At 36.2% G+C, this 21861-nt stretch overlaps 1 protein-coding gene across 16 annotated transcripts in view; it reads right to left on the reverse strand.

Moving 5' to 3' along the window:
• SYNJ1 (synaptojanin 1) overlaps positions 1 to 21861 on the reverse strand; it is a 69642-nt gene that overhangs the window by 29397 nt on the left and 18384 nt on the right. For 9 of the 16 annotated variants that reach the window (XM_074600910.1, XM_074600892.1, XM_074600875.1 and 6 more), the window contains exons 7-18: positions 21415 to 21476; positions 20731 to 20827; positions 19244 to 19413; positions 16944 to 17025; positions 13961 to 14113; positions 10624 to 10789; positions 8870 to 8893; positions 4317 to 4508; positions 4091 to 4175; positions 2750 to 2890; positions 2176 to 2368; positions 714 to 872 (exon numbers count right to left, since the gene is read on the reverse strand). In XM_074600910.1, the coding sequence (XP_074457011.1) occupies positions 714 to 872; positions 2176 to 2368; positions 2750 to 2890; positions 4091 to 4175; positions 4317 to 4508; positions 8870 to 8893; positions 10624 to 10789; positions 13961 to 14113; positions 16944 to 17025; positions 19244 to 19413; positions 20731 to 20827; positions 21415 to 21476 (1524 nt within the window). The remainder of the gene's footprint in view (positions 1 to 713; positions 873 to 2175; positions 2369 to 2749; positions 2891 to 4090; positions 4176 to 4316; positions 4509 to 8869; positions 8894 to 10623; positions 10790 to 13960; positions 14114 to 16943; positions 17026 to 19243; positions 19414 to 20730; positions 20828 to 21414; positions 21477 to 21861) is intronic. The other 7 variants (XM_074600916.1, XM_074600975.1, XM_074600902.1 and 4 more) reach the window with 2 other exon arrangements.

Below are 21861 nucleotides of genomic sequence, written 5' to 3' on the forward strand. Positions count from 1 at the left end.
AGAAAAAACACTGCTTATGATCAAAGTACCGGCAAGCAGACAAAACTAAAACCAGAGGATTGACTCTCATTTTGCTACTCAGAGCATTCCCACGTAAAGCTGGAAAGAAAGAATACACACTTTCACACAAAATTTGATTCATTACAAATATTCCTTTAATGGCTACATGCTGCCTCCCAAGAAACCCTAAAAATCTAAAATCTGAAGCTTTCTTCAGATTTTGTTATTCCGTGCTCTTTTTCCTCTTAAGTAAAAATGCTACCGTTTGGACTATTCCTTTTTCCAACAGACTGACAGTAACAGCATTAGACCTATTACTTCCATAGGTCTTCTATACTACTTCTATACGTATTTTTAAATAGTTGCACCTGATAAAAAGAAAAATATTGTAACTAGTAAACTCCAACACAAAGTTCTAAAAAGATGATAGAGTTTCTTTTTTTTTTTTTTTCTCAGGAGAGAAAAAAAAACCCTCAATCCTTCAGCTAGTCATTGTATTTGTATCCCTGCCTCTTCAGGTCAGTTACTCCAAATAGGTTACTGAATGTTGCTAAGTTACTAAATGTTGCTATGTCCCATCCTTCCATACTACTACCTGGAAAAAAGTGGTAAGTAAAATGTGCTGAGGATATAGATTTACAAGCACCACAGAAAATTACTAAAGCCAAAAAGAAAAATAAAGTATTCTTAAGTGTGATGACACTTTTAGATACCTGTCCGGAATTTTTCTGATTGATAAGTTGGTCTCCTGCTATAAGGGCATCCCAGTTCTGTTGTCGTATTAGGTCCTTAACCTCCTCGTTTGGAATATCTATTCGATAATTAAAGTCACCACACCAAAAGATATAGTCATGGGAAAAGAGCATCCTTCCCTGTAAAACAGGAGCATGCAATGAAGTTAAAAACAACCAAGTGACGAATTTACTACTTCCAGGTGCAGAAGTTCAGCTTATAACTAAAAAATATGCATAATTTCTAGCTGATGAAGACAACTGAAATACATGTTAGTATTTAGTGCTCAGATGGTTAGAACAACATAGCCAACTGTATGGTATTCACACATATAGAATATGAAAGTAGTAACGTTTCTTACATAGTTTGCATTTCTAAAGAAACATGAATCATCTGAATTAGATTCTAAAATTCTTCATCTTTCTACTCCTGTTTTAGAAGTCTAAGATGATGACTGCTACCTGTGTCACAAAGAGCTTACAAAGGAGAACAAAACACTACCCTGGGATCCTGTGGCACAATATCCTTAAAAAGTGCAAATCAAGGGCTTTATTATTCATATTTAATTGAAGACTTTTCAGTTACATACAATTTTCATGCTAGGGAGAGACAGAAGGGTTGTTAGTTTAAACGAAGCCTAGGGTTTTAGGTGAGAACTTTTACTTCCGCCTTTGTTTTGATTTTTCCATTGCCCTTAAGTAAATCAAAGCAGATACACTGGGAGATTAAAACAGTGGTGTTTAGGAAACTGTTTCTGGGCATCATAAGAATACAGTACTTTCAAGAAAAACTGAGACATGACCATGGGGACAAATTTAGAAACTAAAAAACCCTGTAAAATCAGATGTCAGACTCTTGCACAGTGCCATAGAAACAAATGACAGTTGGACTACAAAATTTAAGACAGCTTTAAGTCTCAAGGAAGCATTTTGTGGCACTGATAAAATTATCAAGTATTTACTTGGTGTTTGATAATCCTTTCTGAGAATATGGTACAGAACTTTACAATCCAACTTGACAAAAATGAGCAAATAAGAAGTTAAAATCGTTCCTGTGTATTGAAAATAGTGCTGTTTCCCATGGATTCCCATGGATTTTTTTCTCACAGTTGATTAATGCTGGTGCCTACAGAAGTTCTACTGCATGTCAGGAATCTATATGGTCTCTTTCCTATGCTAAATCCTTGATGCCTAATGCAAGTGAATTTACGCTTCATCATCTCTATCAGCCATCGCACTGGAAAGGTTTATTATTTCTGCAGTCATCTATTTTAATAAAAATTGTGGGAACTTCATTATCTCTGAGACCTCTAACCCAAGGAAATTTGATTTCCACAGGAATCTGGGGAGGGGAAAAAAAATAAACAGAGCTTTTGAATGACATTGCTGGAGCTCAAAGGGTTTAACTTCTCATTCATTATGGAATTTGAACACTGTTGCTTACCATTGGAAAACTGAGTTTGCGAGCTATTTCTACGAAGTCTTCATTTCTCTCTTTAACTTGTGATTGCCCTGCAGCAAAATGACTGCAGACAAAGCAAAGACTGGATGTATGAAACAACATCCGAATTGCTACTGCACCTTTATTACCAGTGGCTCCTCCCATGCCAGTCTTTACAGTATCAACAGCAACATCCCTAAAAGAGGTAAACAACTATTAAAACTTCAAATACAATAGCACAGAAATTAACAGCTTTAACTATGTCTGAGTATGACATTATGTTGGTAGAAGAACATTTTCACATTGTTTTTTCAGCAGTAAGGCCACTGGGATATTTAAAAAAAATGCCAACAGCTATTCAGCAGGTAACAACATAACACTTCAGCTTTTCAAGCTTTCTTGGCAACTGCTGAACCATTTAAAAACTAAGATAAAAGAATTTAAGCAACTAGTTCCCCAGAAGATGGAACAGCTCTTTTAGAGCCCCACACGCTTCCTAGTACACTTGTTCTGTTAGCTTGTAATATAAAGCAAACTGAAGGTGACCCAGCTTGGGCACAGCTGTGTGTTCACTGACCTGATAAAAGGAGCATGCTGGGGCCTGATGAACACAAAAAGGCAGACGCCCACCAACTGCTCAGAAGCCAGCAGCACATACTTGTAATCTCTTGATATAGTCTTCTGCAGTTCAGCAGCCCAGAGCTTCTGATTGGTTGTGCTAGTAGTGAGATTAAAAATGCCAGTTTTAAAATAAATTAAATTAAGCAGGTACCTAAACTGTTGATCTGCTTGAATAAACATCATACAATAATCTTAACTAAACATTGGGGTAGTACGCCAAAGCCAAGTTGTGAATGGGGCTCAAATGCCTCTCTCTAGCAGAGACACAAGCTATAGGCTGTTGTGACATTATCGTTGCAAATTCAGCCTCATAAAATGCTGCCTCACTTTTCTCAACACCACAGACAATGTTAGGACCCAGGGCTATCTTTCCTGTATTTCTCAGGCTAGACTAGAGAAGCAAAACCTAAGAATTTTTCTAAGGAGTTACTTCCTAGCCTATAGTTCAGTCAATATTGGAAAATACAGAGATCTCCACGGTCTTAGATCAAGAAGAAACTTCCTTGGAGACCTAACAGACTACAGTTTTCAGAGCTAGCGTTGGATAGAAATGAAAAATATCAGACCTGGAAACAGCGTTAACTAGACATAGTGTGAAGATGCTTTTTCCAATGGGTTAAAGCTTGCTAAACACCAGAAAATATGCAAAATAGGCAGACAAAACAATGGACAAAGGGAATACAATCCTAGGACTACACATAAAGATTTCATCACTGGTATCACCCACCACTGGTAAAAATATATTTTCATAACCTGCTTTGCTAGGGTTGAAAAATCCAAACTCCACAATAATATATACATGTAATACATGGCATGACAGTGAAAACTGTCAGTACAGAAGGAAGCCTTGCTTTATACAGAACAAAATCTGATACAAGACACTATATAAAGGCATACCAACAATACATGCTTTTGGAAGGAAATTCGCAGGACTCGCTCTTCCCAGCAGTAGGAAGACAAGACACTGCAGGACACTACGAGCATTGGAGGTAAATTAAAGTGTTAAACGAAAGAAAAAGTTGAGGGGCTGCTGAAGGTGCAATCCAAAATACGGTCAAGTACTGATGGTTTGGATTCTTGAGATTACATTAGACATGAATCTAAGTGATCACAGCTTTGCTAGGGAAAGCTAAGTCAAGCCTGCAATCCTGGCACAGAAACCGGCCAGAGACAACTGGAATACAGTCAAAAATTAATCCAGACTAATCCCAACCATTACAAAACAGGAGAAAAAAAAAATTCACTCAGAAAACGTGATTATCAACTAAACCAGTACTGTATAGGTTGTATCACCTACCTGGCATTCACAATGTTTCCTGCATTTAACTCCACCATTTCTTCAAATCCAATGGCAAATATGTCTACAGGCTTACTTTTGCGATCTGCATTTAAATATTAAAAAAGCTATTTGTCATCTATAATTAACTTAAGAACCAAGACCTCACATATCTATTTTAATGTTTATGATCTAATTATGAAAAATCTGAGTTTTCAAGAAAAAATTGACAGAATACAAATCTTACCTTGGAATTCATGAATACCAGCTAACTTTGGTGCATCTAGAAGCCAGTCAGTGAGGGTCTGATTTCTAAAGGCAATACTTCGAAACTGCTTCCCTCCGTTGACGTTCCACGTCCCGACGCAGACTCTAATTTTTTTCGGTTTTGCATACTTATAAAAGTTTTCACACATACTCTTTAGCACTTTTACAGATGCTGCAAAAACATTTGAAAAGACGTTATTTTTATATAGCATGTTTCTTCAGAAAACTTGGCAATGAGATCTTTCCCTTAAAATAGCGGCAACAAATCCATGCACAGACATATAGAAAGTTAAACTGTGAAAGCAAGATGAATGCAGCTTTTCATGAGGGAAAGTACATTTGCAGATATATTACTTGTCTGGGTAGGACACTGACTGAATGAAAGACAGCAGTAATTTGTTCAAAGTAATATATATAAAAATAAATAGCAGATAAAAGAAACATAATTTCTATGTTTTATAAATATCTGTCATTCTTTCGCCTTATCTGTGATTCTCTATGGAAACCTTTATTTGTCACACCTGCCAACACAGATATCTACCTCATTTTCACAGATTACATTTACGAAATTCAATCTCCATTACAAAAACAACTTACAGATACGTTAATTTCTAGAAGTGTAAAAATGACTGATATACCACATTTACTAAAATAGATAAGGTACATTATTTTAGCGTATTAGAGTATGTCTGTCTAAGCCACAAATCTGAATTATTCTTTAGATCAGTTGAATTCCTAAAATTCTGCTTTAGTGAGGAAAGTAAGCTACAATTCAAAACAATTAAACTCATTTCTCTGTAATGCCAGCCTTCCTCTGTGTCTTGTTTCTATCTGCCAGATAGGAGAGAGAGTAATGACCCATGTGTAAAGGGCATTGTGAGTAACAAATAAACAAAAAGGATTATTCAGTGGTCAGACGCCAGAGTTACAGAGATTTTAAAGCCCCTTCATAAATCAGCTGCATAATATACTCACACAGATGTATTTCCTAATGCAAATGAGCAGATCTGATATTTTTACAAATTACGCTCCTTTTTTTCTTTAATTTCAGCGTAATAAAAATTGCATCAGGTGTAAACTGTATTGTTTGCATTGTACTTTACCTAAGTGATATTAATTTACCTATTTTGAATACTCTTAGGGTTACGGGTCTGTGAGAATCATATAAACAGTATCAGATAGAATTCTTCCCTTCACTGTGTGCTATCTTGCAAAATGGTCAGCTATTTTCATTCACACAATATTTTAATTCAAATCCCCCAAATAGGATGATTAGTGAGCTGTTGTTGTCTTTTTAGTTATTCTTTTTAAGTTTACAACCTTTAAATTTGCTACAGAATCTTGGCTACCCAATTAAAACAAAAATCAGAGATTTTCTAGCCCTCCTGGTTTTGAAACAAACTGGAAACAATAGAAGAAAAAAATATATTGTATCTGTTGTTTGTGAACACTTTGACTGCTGAACAGGTCATATATCCATACACGGGCTAATCACACATAAAAGACAATGAACTGACCAGTGTCTCCTAGGGGTACTAAAAAGCAGATCATGCTTGGGATCGTGCTTTCCTTATCATAATCCAGGTAAGTGAAGCCAAGAAAAGAGCAAGGAGCCAACAGAACACTTTACACCTTCAGGTGAGAGCCAAATACTGAGTCTACTTCTGAACGCATTTACACACTAGATAACAGTCAATTCAAGAAGTCCACCAAATGCCAGAAAAGCCTCCAATGTTCAAGGACAGAAGCTACCCAAGCACCTGGCCACTGAAGAGAAACCAATCCATGAAATGCTGTAGCCACAATACATACGAGGACCCAAATCATCCAAAGGATTAGCTGAACCCGAGGAACCCAAAATAGCATCACAGAGAGCTTTGAAGATCTGCACAGATCAGCCTTCGTAGTACTCTGAGCAAGTTTAAAAGCAGAGTTTGGACTTTTATTCTCTCCACTTGAGTTCCTTCTATTTCTTATGCAAATTTAGCAATTTTCAGATTAATTTTAAATAGTTACTCCAAATAATTCATATTTGCTATGAAGCAGCTGTTAAGAAAAGCGGCAAAATTGAATTATTGCCTATTTAACTCCTGACAGTGTCATGAACCCTTAATGGGAAAAATCTTACTAGGATAGAATCTATCTTTAGAAGTGAACTGACAACATGCTTATTTCAAACATGAAATTCATACCTTTAAACTAGCAAGCTTTCTAAATTGTAGAATGACTTTCTTTCTAAATCAGAATACATTTTTTTAAAAGTGAAATTTTCACCTGTTTTCCAAAATACTGAATGAGCCAATTGTTTTTCCGAGCTCCTGAGCCTCCCACAAACATTATTTTCCTACACATTTCTAGCTATTTATCTTTTCAAGAAAATTGTGTCTCACTCTACAATGTTAAAAATCCAATCCATTACATTTTCTGTTATTTTGCAGCAAAAATACTGTAACTGCTGTTCATACTAGGCAGGCAGACACTTGGAAATTGATTCTACAAAGGGAACATTAATTTAAAATTCTTGGTGGGATATTCTGTGCAAATGAACTTGATTGAACTATTTTACTACATCATCCAAATTACTGTAGATATGTTCCAAAATATGGAATTTGTATCCAGATGGAACCCACAGCGAAATGTTACATCAGGAAGTTAAAAAATAGCTGACATGTATGACTCTTCATCAGTTGTGGGCTGGGCTGATATAGTCCAGGTGGTAACACTCTAAGTGACAATGTGACTGTTTATTCCAATAAACAGTTTTTAACACCGACAAAATGCCAGTGAAGCAGTTATTTCAGGTGTGTATTACCTGTGACTCAGATTCCATTATTTAAGTACTCAGTAAGAGTTAAGTATATGCAGTAAAACACTAATAGCAAAAGCAAAGCTAAGTTGAATGTAAAGGGAAAAAACCCCAACATTTAAAGCTCAAAAATACAGATGAAATAGTTTTGCGGGGGGGGGGGGGGCGGGGGATAAAAATAAAAAGCTTTAAACACTTCAGATGTATTTGAACAACAACAATCTAGCCAACAACAAATCCTAATGCTTTCTTCTAAAGATCATCCCTTGTCAATCTTCAGTACCTGGGGCCAGTGGCTACTACCCAAGCACACAGTTTCAGGGGATACTGTGCACAGTTTTGCTATTCTCTTAAAATGGGAGACTCATCTGAACAATTTTTAAGAGCTTCCTTGTTTCTTTCCCTCCTCCTCCTCTCCCTTTGTCTTATCAAGAATGTACTTTTTTCTTCTCACGCAGAAACCAAGCATCTGATCTGGTTTTACTGAACCTGCTTCCAAGAGGTAGCACAATGAATCCTGTTAAGGCAATGGCTCAGAAACAGCCGTTTAAATTTTCTCAACACATAGTGAAATCTGAACATAGGAGCATTAGGAATATTTTATTTTCAATAATAGTTTCTGGGAACAAGAAGATAATGCAGTGTTGCACAGCTGACAAGTACTCATAGCCCTGCCTTTTAAAAATATGGAATATGTATATATCACATCTCTCCAAATGGAGCAGCTTCATGTTAAATTACAGCTTAAATTACAAGAAAAAGGAGAATTTCCACTAAGAATTAGAAAATTTTGAAAACAAAGTTCAAAGGCATTATGTCGCTTAGGTTACTAACTTGCAATGATAATAACTAAGAGTTTTCAGAAGGTTCTTAAATTGAAGAGATCTTTCATGCCATTTTCCTCTAACTGGCTCATGCTGACACATTCTTATTACTACGTAACACTTCTTCATGTTCACAGTATTGCTGAATCCTCCAAAGCCATCCTTTCATATTTTAGGCATCAACATCACAGACATTGGTCAAGATATTACGGCAATGTCTCAAAGCAGAAGATTAGGAGTTAACTATAAAGTTCCCTCTTCAGGCCTTCGATTCTCCAAGAGTTTTACCTAAATAGATGCTCTAATACTTTAATTTTGTGTCACGTGCAGAGGTAGCTGTACCTCAGCGGTTTTGGCTGTGCTTTTGCTCCACAAAACACAAGTGCCAGCACGTTATTTCAGATCATTCCAGTACAACATTAACCTTTGCTGGGAGATATCACAAAATCAGTCTGTTTCATACAAGAACACAAGCCGGTAGAGCCTTCTAACGGCAAATAAGATGCAGTTACAAATTGTGCTGAAGAATTTTACCTCTTATCCTAAGCAAAACATTTAGACAAAATAAAAATAAAGAAGCTCCCAAACCAGATAAAAAAAAGCAAATTCCTCTACAGCTAGGATAAAGCATTTGCAAAAATAAACCCCAAAGAACTGGTTGTCTCTTTTCATAACTCACACCCCAGCACAACTGCAACATTTTTCACCCCTTATATTTTAACTTTTCTTGTATTACAGAGCTTTTCCTAGATTAAGGAAATTTAGGGCACGGGAATGCCAGATCCAAACACTACTAGGAAAATGTGAGCCCACAACCAAATACTATGCAAACAGGCACAAGAAAAAAGCCAGAGAAGAACAATAGCTGCTCAGATATTTACAGCTTAATTTACTATACTATACCTGATTGTAACGATTGCTCTGAAACTATGGATGCAGTAAGAAGGAAACAAGAAAAAAATTAGTCAAGTAAGTAATTGTTTTTTAAAATTTTCCAGCAATATGTGAGAGAACATGCTGTAACATACCATTTATTACACACAACCATTTGCATCAGTTAAAGCACATCTTTTATGCTGCAAAATCTAAAACATTCCACAACAGTATCAACAAACTCTCTTTCCTTGCTTCTTTAATAATGGATTTACTTATGATGAAGTATCTCTCTAGTTAATTCACCACCTAGCAGACACTGCAAAGATGTTATGTTCAGTGAAGAGGGATTAATAATCCTCAGCTGACAGGAGCTGCAAATACTGAAAGGACAGCTTGCATTCACAGACAAAGTGAGAAGAAACGAAAACGACTCTCAACTAATTTTGCGGCAAGGCCGATTTAGCAGGTTTCAGATACGGAAAGTTACAATAACACAAAACCTTGTGGTAAAGAAATGAGAGGAAAACAAGTCTTTCAGGTTCCACATAGGAAATATATAAATACCCAGAAGATGAAGACTACAATTGGGCAAGAATTTTTTTTCTTGTGCTACAGATTTGCACTGACACATTTTTCTCATTCTAGCTTGAGAAATGTCCAGGAGAAAGGGGGGAAGAAAAAAAAAAAAAGAAAAATTAAGAATGTTATTAACCCCTAAAAACAGCAATAACCCCCCATTTAAGACACTCTTGCCTGGGATCTTCTAAAGATGACTCAAATTTAAGTTCCTTCTTTGCCCAAGAATCAGCTCCTCTATTTTTTTATATCCCAGGGGGAGTAGTCTAAACACAGCCCTAAACCTGGCCGACTTACTATTGCCCTGCCCACCAGACCTGCAGAAGGGTGGGACGTGACTGTAGTCCTGGGGACCATGTAGGCTACACCTCTCTTTGGGGATGCAGGATGCTGTGGTTGAGCTCCTAGTTCTGATTAGGTGAACCACCTTCCTGTAACCAGACCACTCAAGTCCCACATGGCTACTCTGCCTAAGCAGGGTTTCTTATTGAAATCTCTCTGATTTCGAGGTAGAATTTCACCCATAGCCTGACAAGCTTTTGTAGCGCGCACGTTCCTGGGGAAGACTTCTCACGAAAAAGACATTTTGCAATGGAAAATCATTCATCAGGAATCTTCTGATAGCTCCTGTTATATTAAATTTTCTTCCATTACCAAATCCCCTTATGTTACTCAGTACCTTAGAAACCAAAATGAAGATAAATACCAACATTCTTAAGCTTGAGAAAATACTAAATGCTTTCTATCTAGTTTAACACCATGGTGAGAAGTTCTTCACTGACATGACAGATTCAATTAAGGAAGGCATTTAGCAAACAATAAAAAGCCCTAGTATTTTAATAAATCAGGATTTTCCCCCCCAAATTCAGCACATAATTGTCATGATTAACACTTGCTATAAATGGATTTGAAGAACTGAACAAAACATATCTAACACACATCTACCGTAAAATTCTGGCAAATATGCTCTACAGATATTTACCTATTACACCACCAGACATGAACAAAATATAAACATTAAAGAAATTACAGCAGCATGTTAGTTTGGTAATATTAGTAAAGCAGAAGTAACTTTCATCTTTTAATAAGCCAACAGAACATAAGATAGCATTTATACTTTCCAATATTGCTTTGAAAACAGACTCCATACAGCTTTCTTACACCAAATAGTTATCAGACAGATTAAAATCCTGAAAGACACATACCGCGTAAACTGCTGGTGGTTAAGAGAGCCCGTGCTTTATCTGCTAAATCACTATTTAGGGTATTTCCCAATAACAAAACATCAATGGCCTCCTGCTTGGAGCTATCAAAAAAGTTATTTTGAATCGTTCTGGTCACAGAACGAGCACCATCCTTCAGCTTTCCAGCCTGTTAGGGAGGAACACGTATAAAATATTTTATGTTGGACACCGCTTACAATAACATTAGCAATATTCAGTAACATATTTGTAAACTGCATTAATGATTTTAAAATCTAAGGCAATTTCCTTCTTTAAGTGTTAAATAAAGTCTTCCAAGCCTACTGTACTAGGTGTGCTTTCCCTCACCACCCACAAATGATAAACAACACAGAAATACCTTCAAGGCATATCTAACAACCAGATTATTCCAGTTTAAATTCTTTAAATTAACAAAATACTGCAGGAAGTGGAATAATTTTTTGTTCCCCCTAAACCCTTGGTCTTCAAAAATTAAATTAGTATAGTGCCATGTTTAGACTGTGATACGGGATTTTGGGCTTTTCCCCAAATAGTGAGAGATGAGCAAGCACGTGAGTCCAAATGTCACGATACGTGAATTTGTATGTATATGCACATACGAGCATATTAGTTCAGAATTTATGTTCTGAAATATCCATGTTAAAAAAGGGATAGCTTCAACTTACTAAGACCCGTTACCTTTTTGAAAATAACATGCAAGTCTCATGCAGTATCCCAGGAGGAACACGTACACTAATCTCTAGCTCCATATGTACGAAGACACTGTCATTGCACACACTGCACACAAGTGACACGACTGAACAGTGCTCCAAAAGAACAGTGTCCAACTACCTGACCTAAACAAGAATCTCCAAGAGATGTATTCCTACTACAGATACTCTCTGTGGGTCAGGCACCTACAGGGTAACGTAATCAACATCTCCTGCAGTCTCATACTTGACTCAAAACCCAGCAGCGTTAATCTGTGTACACAGCACTGACAATGACCTCACAGACACAGAGACGTTTTCTTGATTACAGGGCTTACTGTGCTTATATGTGTATTTTGCCTGTGAGGTGTATGTAAACACATGCTATTACACTTACAGGAAATACAGACTGTAACCCATCAGGGATGCTGCATGGTATTATATTATTATAAAAAAATACTCAAAGTTCACCGCTTGCATTGTTCATGAAGGTCTCTTGAATGCATAAGAAAAAAAGGCAAAAGCTTAAGAAAACTACAAAACCAACCCATCATTTAGTTCTATGAATTGTACCAGACAACAAGAAAGAAACTACTCTTTTGTCAAGGATAAGTAGTAGTAAACTGGCACCATGATTTTTGGAAGACAATGTGGATGAGGTGTTGGGGAGCATACTATTGCAATAGGATTTTAATAGGATGCTGCTCCCTTTCTGTCAGAAAATGTGTAACTTATGACATGATCCAAAAAAAACCACACTCACCATTCACATATCAGGCAATTAATTGAAAGGAACCCAGAGAAAGCAAAAGAAAGAGTAGGTAAGGAGTTAGATGTAACGAGTATTATAATACTTTAAAAAGGACTGGTTTTCAGTATAGAAATGTACATTAACACATTTAAAGTTATTTTTTCTCCTATCCTACATTCCTTATTTTTACTTCTAAGTTCTCTTGGACTCTGAAGAATCAAAGTGACGAACAAGAAATGGAAACGTTTCAAACATCAAACTTTTCATTTGATAAATGAGAATAAGAAATGCAACTTAAAAGCTACATTTTAAAACATATTATCAGAGTACTCAAGAAGGTATTGAGTAGTGACCTGGTCGAGCTTCATTGCCAGAATGGCAATTATCGTATGGCTTTCCAAGCGTTAAAGACCCTCTTCAAATAGATGGACTTCTATCAGGGACGCTGTGTTTGATTTATGAGATGTGGTACTCATTAACAGTTGTACCAGGGCAGGGATGCCTCGGACAATGATTGACTACTCTGTATTATTACAAAGACAGCAGAGTAAACGTTACTCTGTATTTTACAGATTTAAAAAGGAAGTGTAAATACAGTAAATACATTTGACAAATGAGAAAAAAATTAGGTAGCCAAATGAATGGCAGAAAAGTATTAATTTAGGAAAAGAAACAATTAAGGTTGAATGAGAAGGTCAGGAGAAGGGGAGACACCCCATTAAGTACTTACTGTAGTTTTCCAGATGGTCTGGGTGATACTTTTGTAAGAAAATAAAACTAAACATCTTTAACCAGATTCCACTCTATACCAAAATACAAGCAATTTCCAAATGAAGAAGTCTTGTATGCATCAGCAAAGGGTAGAATAAGCAACAAATCTATTTTACTTATTTTCTGTTTATGTAGCTTACTGCAATGCCTTGTGCATGTGCAGAGAAGGTCCCTGATATGGTTTGAATGAACAAGTGATGGAAGAACAAAACAGTCGACTAGAAGTACATAGTATATAATACGGAATGAGAAGCAGCGCATTATTAAATAAAAAGAATGGTACGAAAATAAATTCTTGAAGGAACTAAGGGCAAAAGTTGCGATGGTTCAACATTTGTTTGTCTTGACAGGTATCACCTGATAAGAGAGAGAATTATGGAAACAAAGAGAATTATGGAAACAAAGAAAGCAACATCGTTAGAAAAAAAAATAAAAGACAGCATTAGAAAAACCTGAACAACTCAGGCATCAACAAAGACAAAACCAGTCAATGAGAAACAGAGCATTACACTGTCATGTAGTAGGGAATTGTTATCACAACATTAGAAAGCAAGGTAGAAACAGAATTTGGTTTTTTTTCAGTAATCACAAAACTAGAAAAAAAACCAGCTGGAGAAACATGCAAACAAAAACCACCCAGCTGCCACTTGTTTAATTTTGACACTGTTAACAAATGCTAAAAGCATGAACAACAACATCCAGTGAAACATATTTTAAAAGAAAGGTGATATAGTGAATGAAACTGAAACAATAGGAGGTAGAGGTACAGAGACAAAAAATGAAAATATTCAAAGAAACTAAAGTTGATTTGAATATACATTTTTCTGAACTATGATCTAAAGAAATAAAAGTTTTGAGTCTCATCCTTTCCTGCAGAATGGTGTTATCTGGGAGGCATGGACATGGCTGAGAACGGATGTACTGAAACAAGATCTGGTTGTCAACATAACCAACCTTTTTATGCTATTTTTTTTGTTTGGTTGGTTTTTTTAGGATTACAACAAAAGCATATTTTAAAAAATAAAATCTCATAGTTGTTATATTAATGACAGATTTTTTAAAAACCCATAGTGAATACTGCTAAAGTTTTTATTAAAATGTACTTTACCTTAGCTTTTCCTTCGAGGGCTCCAGTTCCAGCATAAATTTTACTGACAGAATCACCATTCACAGACCACATGGATCGGAAAACTTCCTGAAAGCGAGTAACCAACTGAGGTTTCTCAGCTAATCCTAATACCTCCAGTTGTTTTGTTAGCATCTGCAACAGTTGAAGACGACATTTGCAAAAGAAAAATCTTTACATGTATTTATTAAAAGGTACATCATATTTTTTCAGCATATACGCACACAAAAAAATAATCTTTGGTTTATATGTATCATTCTGAACAAACTGACACTATGTTTGAAAGGCTGCATCGTACATGTAACTTTAGCACCAGTATTTCATATTCTTTTAAAGATAGGTAGTAATATAGGAAAAGAATTATGTAGTTGATTTGCAAATATTTTCAACTAAAAATTTACTAGTTACAAGGTAAGCTATTTTTGGTCCTCAAGTCTTTCTATTTACATAATTTATAATTAGGGCAATTCATATTCTTCCCAAAAAAGTGTAATACCAAACACACTGACCTCTATTACCAACTGCAGCAGCAATAGAGCTCTGTGATCAGTGAAACAGCAATGGCTTCTGTCACTCACTCTGTTTTCATGCGTAACACACTGTAATCTTTACCTTTTTATCCTCCCAATCAATATACCTGAATTAATTTTCCATGATGCCCAGTCTACATTAGATGCATTTAAATTGTATACATATAATATATATAAACATATTATTTTACATTTAGGTACATTACTTAAAGGTAGCATTATGCTCATGGAAGTAGAATGGGACATTGGACCTTGTTTGAAATAGTGGTTTATGGAATCATGATTATTTTTAAAAAGTCTAGTAAGTTTCTAGTGTTTGTGGCTACCAACATAATACTGAAAACAAATTTAAAAAAAACCTAAATAAAAAAAAGCTATTTTCAAGAGCTTTTAAAAAATCTTTAAAACCTTGAGGTTTCCAATGGCAAGAAGGAATAGTCTAAAAAGCTGAGCATAAAATGACATAAATACAAAATTCTGAAGGTTGGGCAGGAATTAACAAAAGTTACAAAAGGAAACTTGCAGCCAAAATTAAGCAGAAATAAACAAGAAAATAAGCTTCAGAAATTGGGTGCTTCATCTCATAATTTTAGGTGGTCATCCAGAGCTCAGTACTTGTTACATGAGGTACCTATCATGTTAAAAAAGTAAGAATTTAAATATCTCATTTAAATAGAAATTTAAAATTAAGCAAGCGGCTCATTAGAATTTACCATTTTCCTTCTAGTTAATTAGTTTTATTCTTTTAGCTCTCATATTCTAGCTGAAATCATAATTCAGCTCTTACCAAGGAAAAATTTGGCACACCTGGCCAAAAAAAAAAAAAAGACGACAATATTTAATCCAGTTCTTAAAGAGTAAGAAAGGAAAACATAGGGCTGCAAAGCTAAGTTTGCCATGTAAGTACTATACGCATTAAAAGGGTATAAAGATTTGTTCTTATGCCATAGCAAACTACTGTATTATCAGTCAAAATACAAGAGGCAATGTTTCGCATGGCTTATTTAAGATAACCTAATTACTTACTTAAAGCTTGCATCTCTATCTACAGTGAACTGTTAAACTCCAGCAAACAGATTTAGGGCCAGGAAAAGCTTTAAGGTAATCATTTGCCTCTCCCATGGTAAAGTCAATATAGGACGGACAGCTATACAAACTACATAATGCAATAAAATGCTGTGAGATTTTTCAAAACATGCCACTACTCAACACACAGTGAACTAAAGAAAATAATAAGAATCCTAAATTGCACCAGAATTTGTATAATTAGCAGGTACTAAGAGATGTGCTCATTTTTCTTCATTTTAGTAATTAAAAGGTGTGACCCCCCCACGGTACACGCAGAGCTGAAACAATGGAGAAAAAAGGCATTAGATCTCTCAAACTGTGTTGTATCTGCTACAGTGTGTACTGACGTTGAATGTTAAGAGAAAAATTTTCAGAGTATTTGCATGAGGGTAAACAGTTCAGTATTCTATTTGACTAAAACACCAATGAATTGGCAACAGTGTTCACTAGGTAAACACAGCAGCAAATCACTACACGTTTCAGAATCAGAAATGTTTGCTCTACAGCCAATGGATATTGCAGTTCTCACAGAAATTCCTCCTATAGACACTAAAACAAGAGCATTTTAATTAAATAAAACTCAGAAAACAAAAGAATAATCCTTTTACTTTGATGTTACAGCACCCATAATTTTTCATTTTTAAACATGACAAATATTTTATCTTTAGGAGTCAAACTCAGCTTATTAAGATGAGTGGAGCTGTCAAAAGTTTTTCAGAGCTGCTCTTTTAGCCCAGTCGGTACTATTTTACTCCATCAATTTCGATCAGGTTCATGTGTTCAAGCTCTACTTCATAAGCCTGCAGGCCAGAACCCTGGTTTCAATAGCAAGCCAGTGTGCTGAAGTACAACCCTGCAGGAGAGCCGAATCCCACGGTTAATTTCCAGCTACTTAATCTGAGCGGGGGCCAAAGCCTCAACCATGATATCCCATGAATTCCCATGCAGAATTCACAGCACAGTGCTGTGAAAATATGAACACACAGCACTGGCGGATGCTAAGAACAGTAATCCTGTGTGCTGAAGAAATTCATCTAAGAGTAACTGTGAATGCAAGTGGGTTTGTGAGGACTACAACGCTGCTACCTCTTCTAGAATTGCAAGCCTGAAACTTGACATTAGAAACAGACACCTAAAAAAGAATGAATATTTTTCATAATGCTGCATGACTACTGTTTAATTACAACTACTGCACAATTACTGCTTCTGCAGCTACTGAGATCTGGGACAAGGAAAGTATCATGCTATAAATCAAACTGCCATCAACAAAACATTTTAATTAATCTTTCATAGGGAAGGTAATGCTACTTTTACATTGCCACAGAAGCATCGGGAGCAGTCGTGTATCTGGACACTGTTTTTCCTACCTCTAAGCCAAAGAAAGCCTGCACGCTGTTTGTTCTATCCAGACAGTCCAAGCAGTTTGTTCTGACAGTACCGCTTTGAGATCTGTGCCAAGGACAATGAGAGACAGCGAGAGAAAACAACTGAAATAACTCATTTAACATAGATATCATCAACAAAGACAGGGACATCAAGATCTGAATCAGAATAGTAAATCAGGGTATTGTCAGTGCAACGTTTCTGCCATCGCAAGTACATTTATAAAGGCGTCAGCAATAGAGGCTTAGCTCCAATAACAGCAGTGAATTTTGCAGCAGTGTTCACTATACAAAACTAATTTATTTTCTGTAAATAACGTGGTCTTTCTTCTTCAGTTTTTCTCAATTCTCCTTGCTTTCTTGGTTAAAGTGTTATGCAGGATTATGTTTTCTTTTCAAACAATCCAACTAACACACTTCCCAAGAATCTCAGAGGGAAATAACAACACCTAGTTAAAACAAAAATGGAAAAAAAATTAGGACAGTTCTAGGATTTGTTTAACTAAACTAAAAGTAACAAGAATTTGTGATAAAACTAAAGCCAATTTCAACCCCTCATTACTTTCTCTTTCCTCCCCAAATAAAAATGAAAAATAAGCCTCTCCCCCCTGGCTCCACAGATGCTTGAGACCCTCAAGCACTCTGAGCTGCTCCCCTTTCTTTGAGAGAAGGCCATTAACTCATGCTATAAAGCTCTCAAGAAGGACCGTATTAGGCAACATCCATGTTCTTCTTGCCTGGCTAGGAGTACAAAATTCTGATGCCTCTCCGAATCATACACACTTATTCCTCACTTTCATCATTCCCACTACACACTTTGTCCAATTAAGTCAGTAATGCTTCATCACATTTACTTGGAGATCTAACCATAAACTGTAGAAAGTTTTGAAGAACTTTTTCCAAGACTATTTTTTATATTACTATCTCCGTATTGGATTTGAAATACAAAGCAACTTGCTATCGTGAAAAAACAGGGAAAACCCCTGACATTCTCCAGAGATGGTCCACGAACTTATCAAAATCATAGAATAATAGAATGGTTCGGGTTGGAAGGGACCTTAAAGATCATCTAGTTCCAACCCCTTGCCATGGGCAGGGAGACCTTCCACTAGACCAGGCTGCTCAAAGCCCCATCCAGCCTGGCCTTGAACACCTCCAGGGATGGGGCATCTACACCTTCTCTGGGCAACCTGTTCCAGTGTCTCACCACTGATCGTCACTGTATTTTTAATTAACACAATTCTTCAAGCTATCACAAGTCGCAGCCTGTTTTGCTTTCGTTCTGTTCTCCACTGAGACCAAATGGTGTTCTCCCAACACAAAGCGTCAACACCACTTTAAAGCTTTTTGGAGGATGGTCAGTGATGTTTTGAGGTGGAGGTGGGACCTAAGCACCTTCCCACTAAATCTAGTCTTATTCAGGCCTACCACAACCTGCCTCTGCGGGATTTAATCCCACAGCCAGGTTAGAGCAGAGAGTGGCACTGGAATCCTCCCCTCCGCTCCCGCTGCACTAGAAGATGAAACCCCACTGCACGTGGCACAATCCCCTCACTCAACAATTCTCTTTCTCATGGAGAACCTCACTCAGCAGTTTGCTCTGGTATTAATTTAAAAGGAGGAAGGGTGTGGAAGGGAGAAGAGCAGGAATGTTGCCTGCTTCTAGCTCTGCTTCCCTTTTCCTGTTGAGATAAGCACAAGCTTTGCTCTAGGAAGCGGGGTGAGGAAATAGGGACAGAAGTACAAGTAGAGCAGGACTGGGAGGTACAGAGCAGGGCAGAAATCACGCATTCCATTCACATTTTGTGGAGAATTGAATCTCACAAATGAGGATCCAGGTGCAAGCAGATTTAGAAAAAGATTGCACTGAACACCAGCATTTACAACAGACAGAACATGGTATGCTCCATTGCTGAGGAAAACATGAATAGCATTATACAGGAAGATGGAAAAATATTCATTCTTTAATCCCATGTGCACTCTTGAAAAAAGACAATTACCCATTTTCACCAGAATGGTGAGGTCAAATGCCTGAAATTAAGTCATGCCCCATCAGTTTCTCAAAGAGATTTTCCATTAAGATTTTTAGAGCATATACAGAATGAGACAAAATTTTAATAAAGTAAAAGTAAGTTCTCTTTTGGTGGCTGAGCATCATCTTGGATACAATAAAACCACAATAACAGAACTAATATTTTTTTCTCTTATCTTTTTGCTAAGGGGTCAAAAACATCCTGGAATCATAATTTAATTTGAAGAAATTTACAGAAGTTATGCACACAAACCTTTTAACTTCCTTTCCATCAAAATAAAAAAATCCACACTCTAAGAATTTCTGGACTTGAGGTTTAAGCACACTGTGTAGTTTTTCTGCCTTTCCACCTTTAACCATTTGATGATAGTCGAAGTTCACCATTTTGATATCAGCTGAATGTTCAGATGCTTTCAAATGGCTCTGACATTGTAAAAAGAGAAGAAAAAAGTATAAATATACCAATAACTGAATATAGAGTAGTATAAGCTAAATAAGAGGCTACATATATTTTTAAAGCTGTTTTATTAGCTATCTTGTTTATTACATGCTCTCTTTTAGGTAAACTTAAACCATTTTTACCACTATTGTTCAACAAATCACTCAGAACTGATTCATATTTTGCCTGTGTTTTTTCTTGTCACGATCAAAGTCAGTTTTTTCCTTACTATCCCAGGGGTCACTAAGACAGTCTGCAGCCTCTTCTACTGTTAAAACACTTCAATTTGCAAAGAGCTATTTCAGTGGAAACGCCTTTCACTAACAGTCACCATTTTAGATATACCTGCCAGCAACGGGGACTGAGTAAACACTCCATAAGATACTACTGAAAAAACCAGACAAATTACTTGGGTTGCTGTGGAGGGTGGCTTGAGCAAAACTTTCCCTAATATTCCCTGAAAAACCCTGAAGTGCTCACACAATCTTTGTTGGCAAGGCTATGATCCGCATTGGGCACTGACATGCATCTGGGAGCACTAACGTCTCCTGCCAGGATAAGTAGATACAGAAAAAATACCAGTGAATGGTCTAAGATATTCAACCATTACAATACAAAGGGAAAAGGAAGAAGGGAAAGGCAAACAACAGATGGCTATTGACATGTTCTCTGGCTTCAGACAGAACTTCTCAAATTGTCGGTATTTATGGACTACAATGTGACAGCTATTTTTAACCTAACTAGCAGGAGTTCATGAAAATGACCACTTACAGTTAACATCTTCTTAAGAAACATTTCTATTTAATCATGAAGTGGCTTTTATGTTTAAATTGATAAATTAATTTGTGATTTTTTTAAAAAATATTAAGGAATATATCCAGGAATCCCAAGGGAAAGATTTTTAAAAAGAAACATCACAGTATTAAACACCACAAAGAATCATTCATTTATTCACCAATTTTACAGTGCAAAAAATATTTATTTTATAAGTAAGCCACTAATAAGCATGAAATATGAAAATAACTGAAAATCCCTCAACATTGTCTATGTTGCTGTTACAATTTTTCAGCAAAGTAACCAATCTGAACATAATCAAACACTAGTTATATAGAGAGCTTTTAAAAATTCGTTTCACATTATATATCTTAAGCAGTGCTTTTATGATAAATACAATTTTAACCACAAGTGGTAATAGCTCCATAACATAGCAAAGCTGTTTCTTTTTTGAAATCTACATAAAAGCTTCATCGCAAACAGGCAAATTCCAATGATATGCACAGAGAGAGAATTGTCATACTCACCTGAAAAGCTTTGCTGAGCATGTGCTCCCCTTCTTTTGCCCCCAGTAAATTTACAATAATTTGCTTGCCATATAAATTTTTAAGAGTTTGGAAATGCCTGTTAACAAAAGAAAAATTCCACACTCATTTTCTGGCATGCAGAAAATTAACATGAGCACCTGCAACACTTGATTGAGACACTGCAGAAGTGTACTGGGTACTCTAATAATTGCCGCAAGCCTTTTATTATGTCACGTCCAAACAAATCAATGCAACTCAATAATAGCATACAACCATTGACTGCTATTTAATTAGCATAACAGCACCAATTTAACAACATACGTTTAGTTAAAACCATAAGGCTGTGAAGCTGAAGTGTGATGGCAGGAATAAAATCAAAATATAAACTTTACTTTTATACGGCAGCTGACAAATACAGGTTATTCAATGTAAACATGCTACATTTTTTGTTTTCAATTTAACAAAATATTTCACTATTTTAAATTTTCTTCAATGTTTTCAACAAAGCACTCAAAGGCATAAACAATCCTGTAGAAGTTTGAAAAAGCTGCCCAGGCAGACCGTTGCTTTGCTGAATCACACATTTTTATAGACTCCCGGTTGGAATAACATATCCCATCCCTCTGATGTATCACTTATCAGAGGTTTGTAGTGCATTAACAAAAATTTAAGACATTCTTTCACCTGTCAAAAGCTGGTGCATTCGCCTCAAAACCCCTTGACATTCTGACACGATGGGATCCCACCTATGACATGGAGACCACATTAAATTATTTGTCTTTACACATTTGATTAATCATTCTTCAAAGACTTCTTTTGATCCTAAATATGATCTGAGAATTCCCTTCATTTGCTAAATGAAATCTCCAAAATTAATTCTGCTTGCTACAGTGTGCATTCTTTTTATAAGCTTTCTTAAATTCCTCTTCTTTTTTCTTAAAAACACTTTTTTCATTTAATATACTTAGTTCTATCATCTAATTACTTTTTGTTTTGAGTAAAAGGCACGTAAAGGTTTCAGTAGTTCTATTGCAAAATGCTTATATGTCTAGTTTAAAGAACCTTGAGTCACTGTGAGGCATGAAATCTTTTTTATCTTCCCTGTAAAAATTGTATCGCAGTGTTAGCTGC

Source organism: Larus michahellis, chromosome 1 (genome assembly GCF_964199755.1).
Source record: "Larus michahellis chromosome 1, bLarMic1.1, whole genome shotgun sequence".
NCBI lineage: Eukaryota > Metazoa > Chordata > Aves > Charadriiformes > Laridae > Larus > Larus michahellis.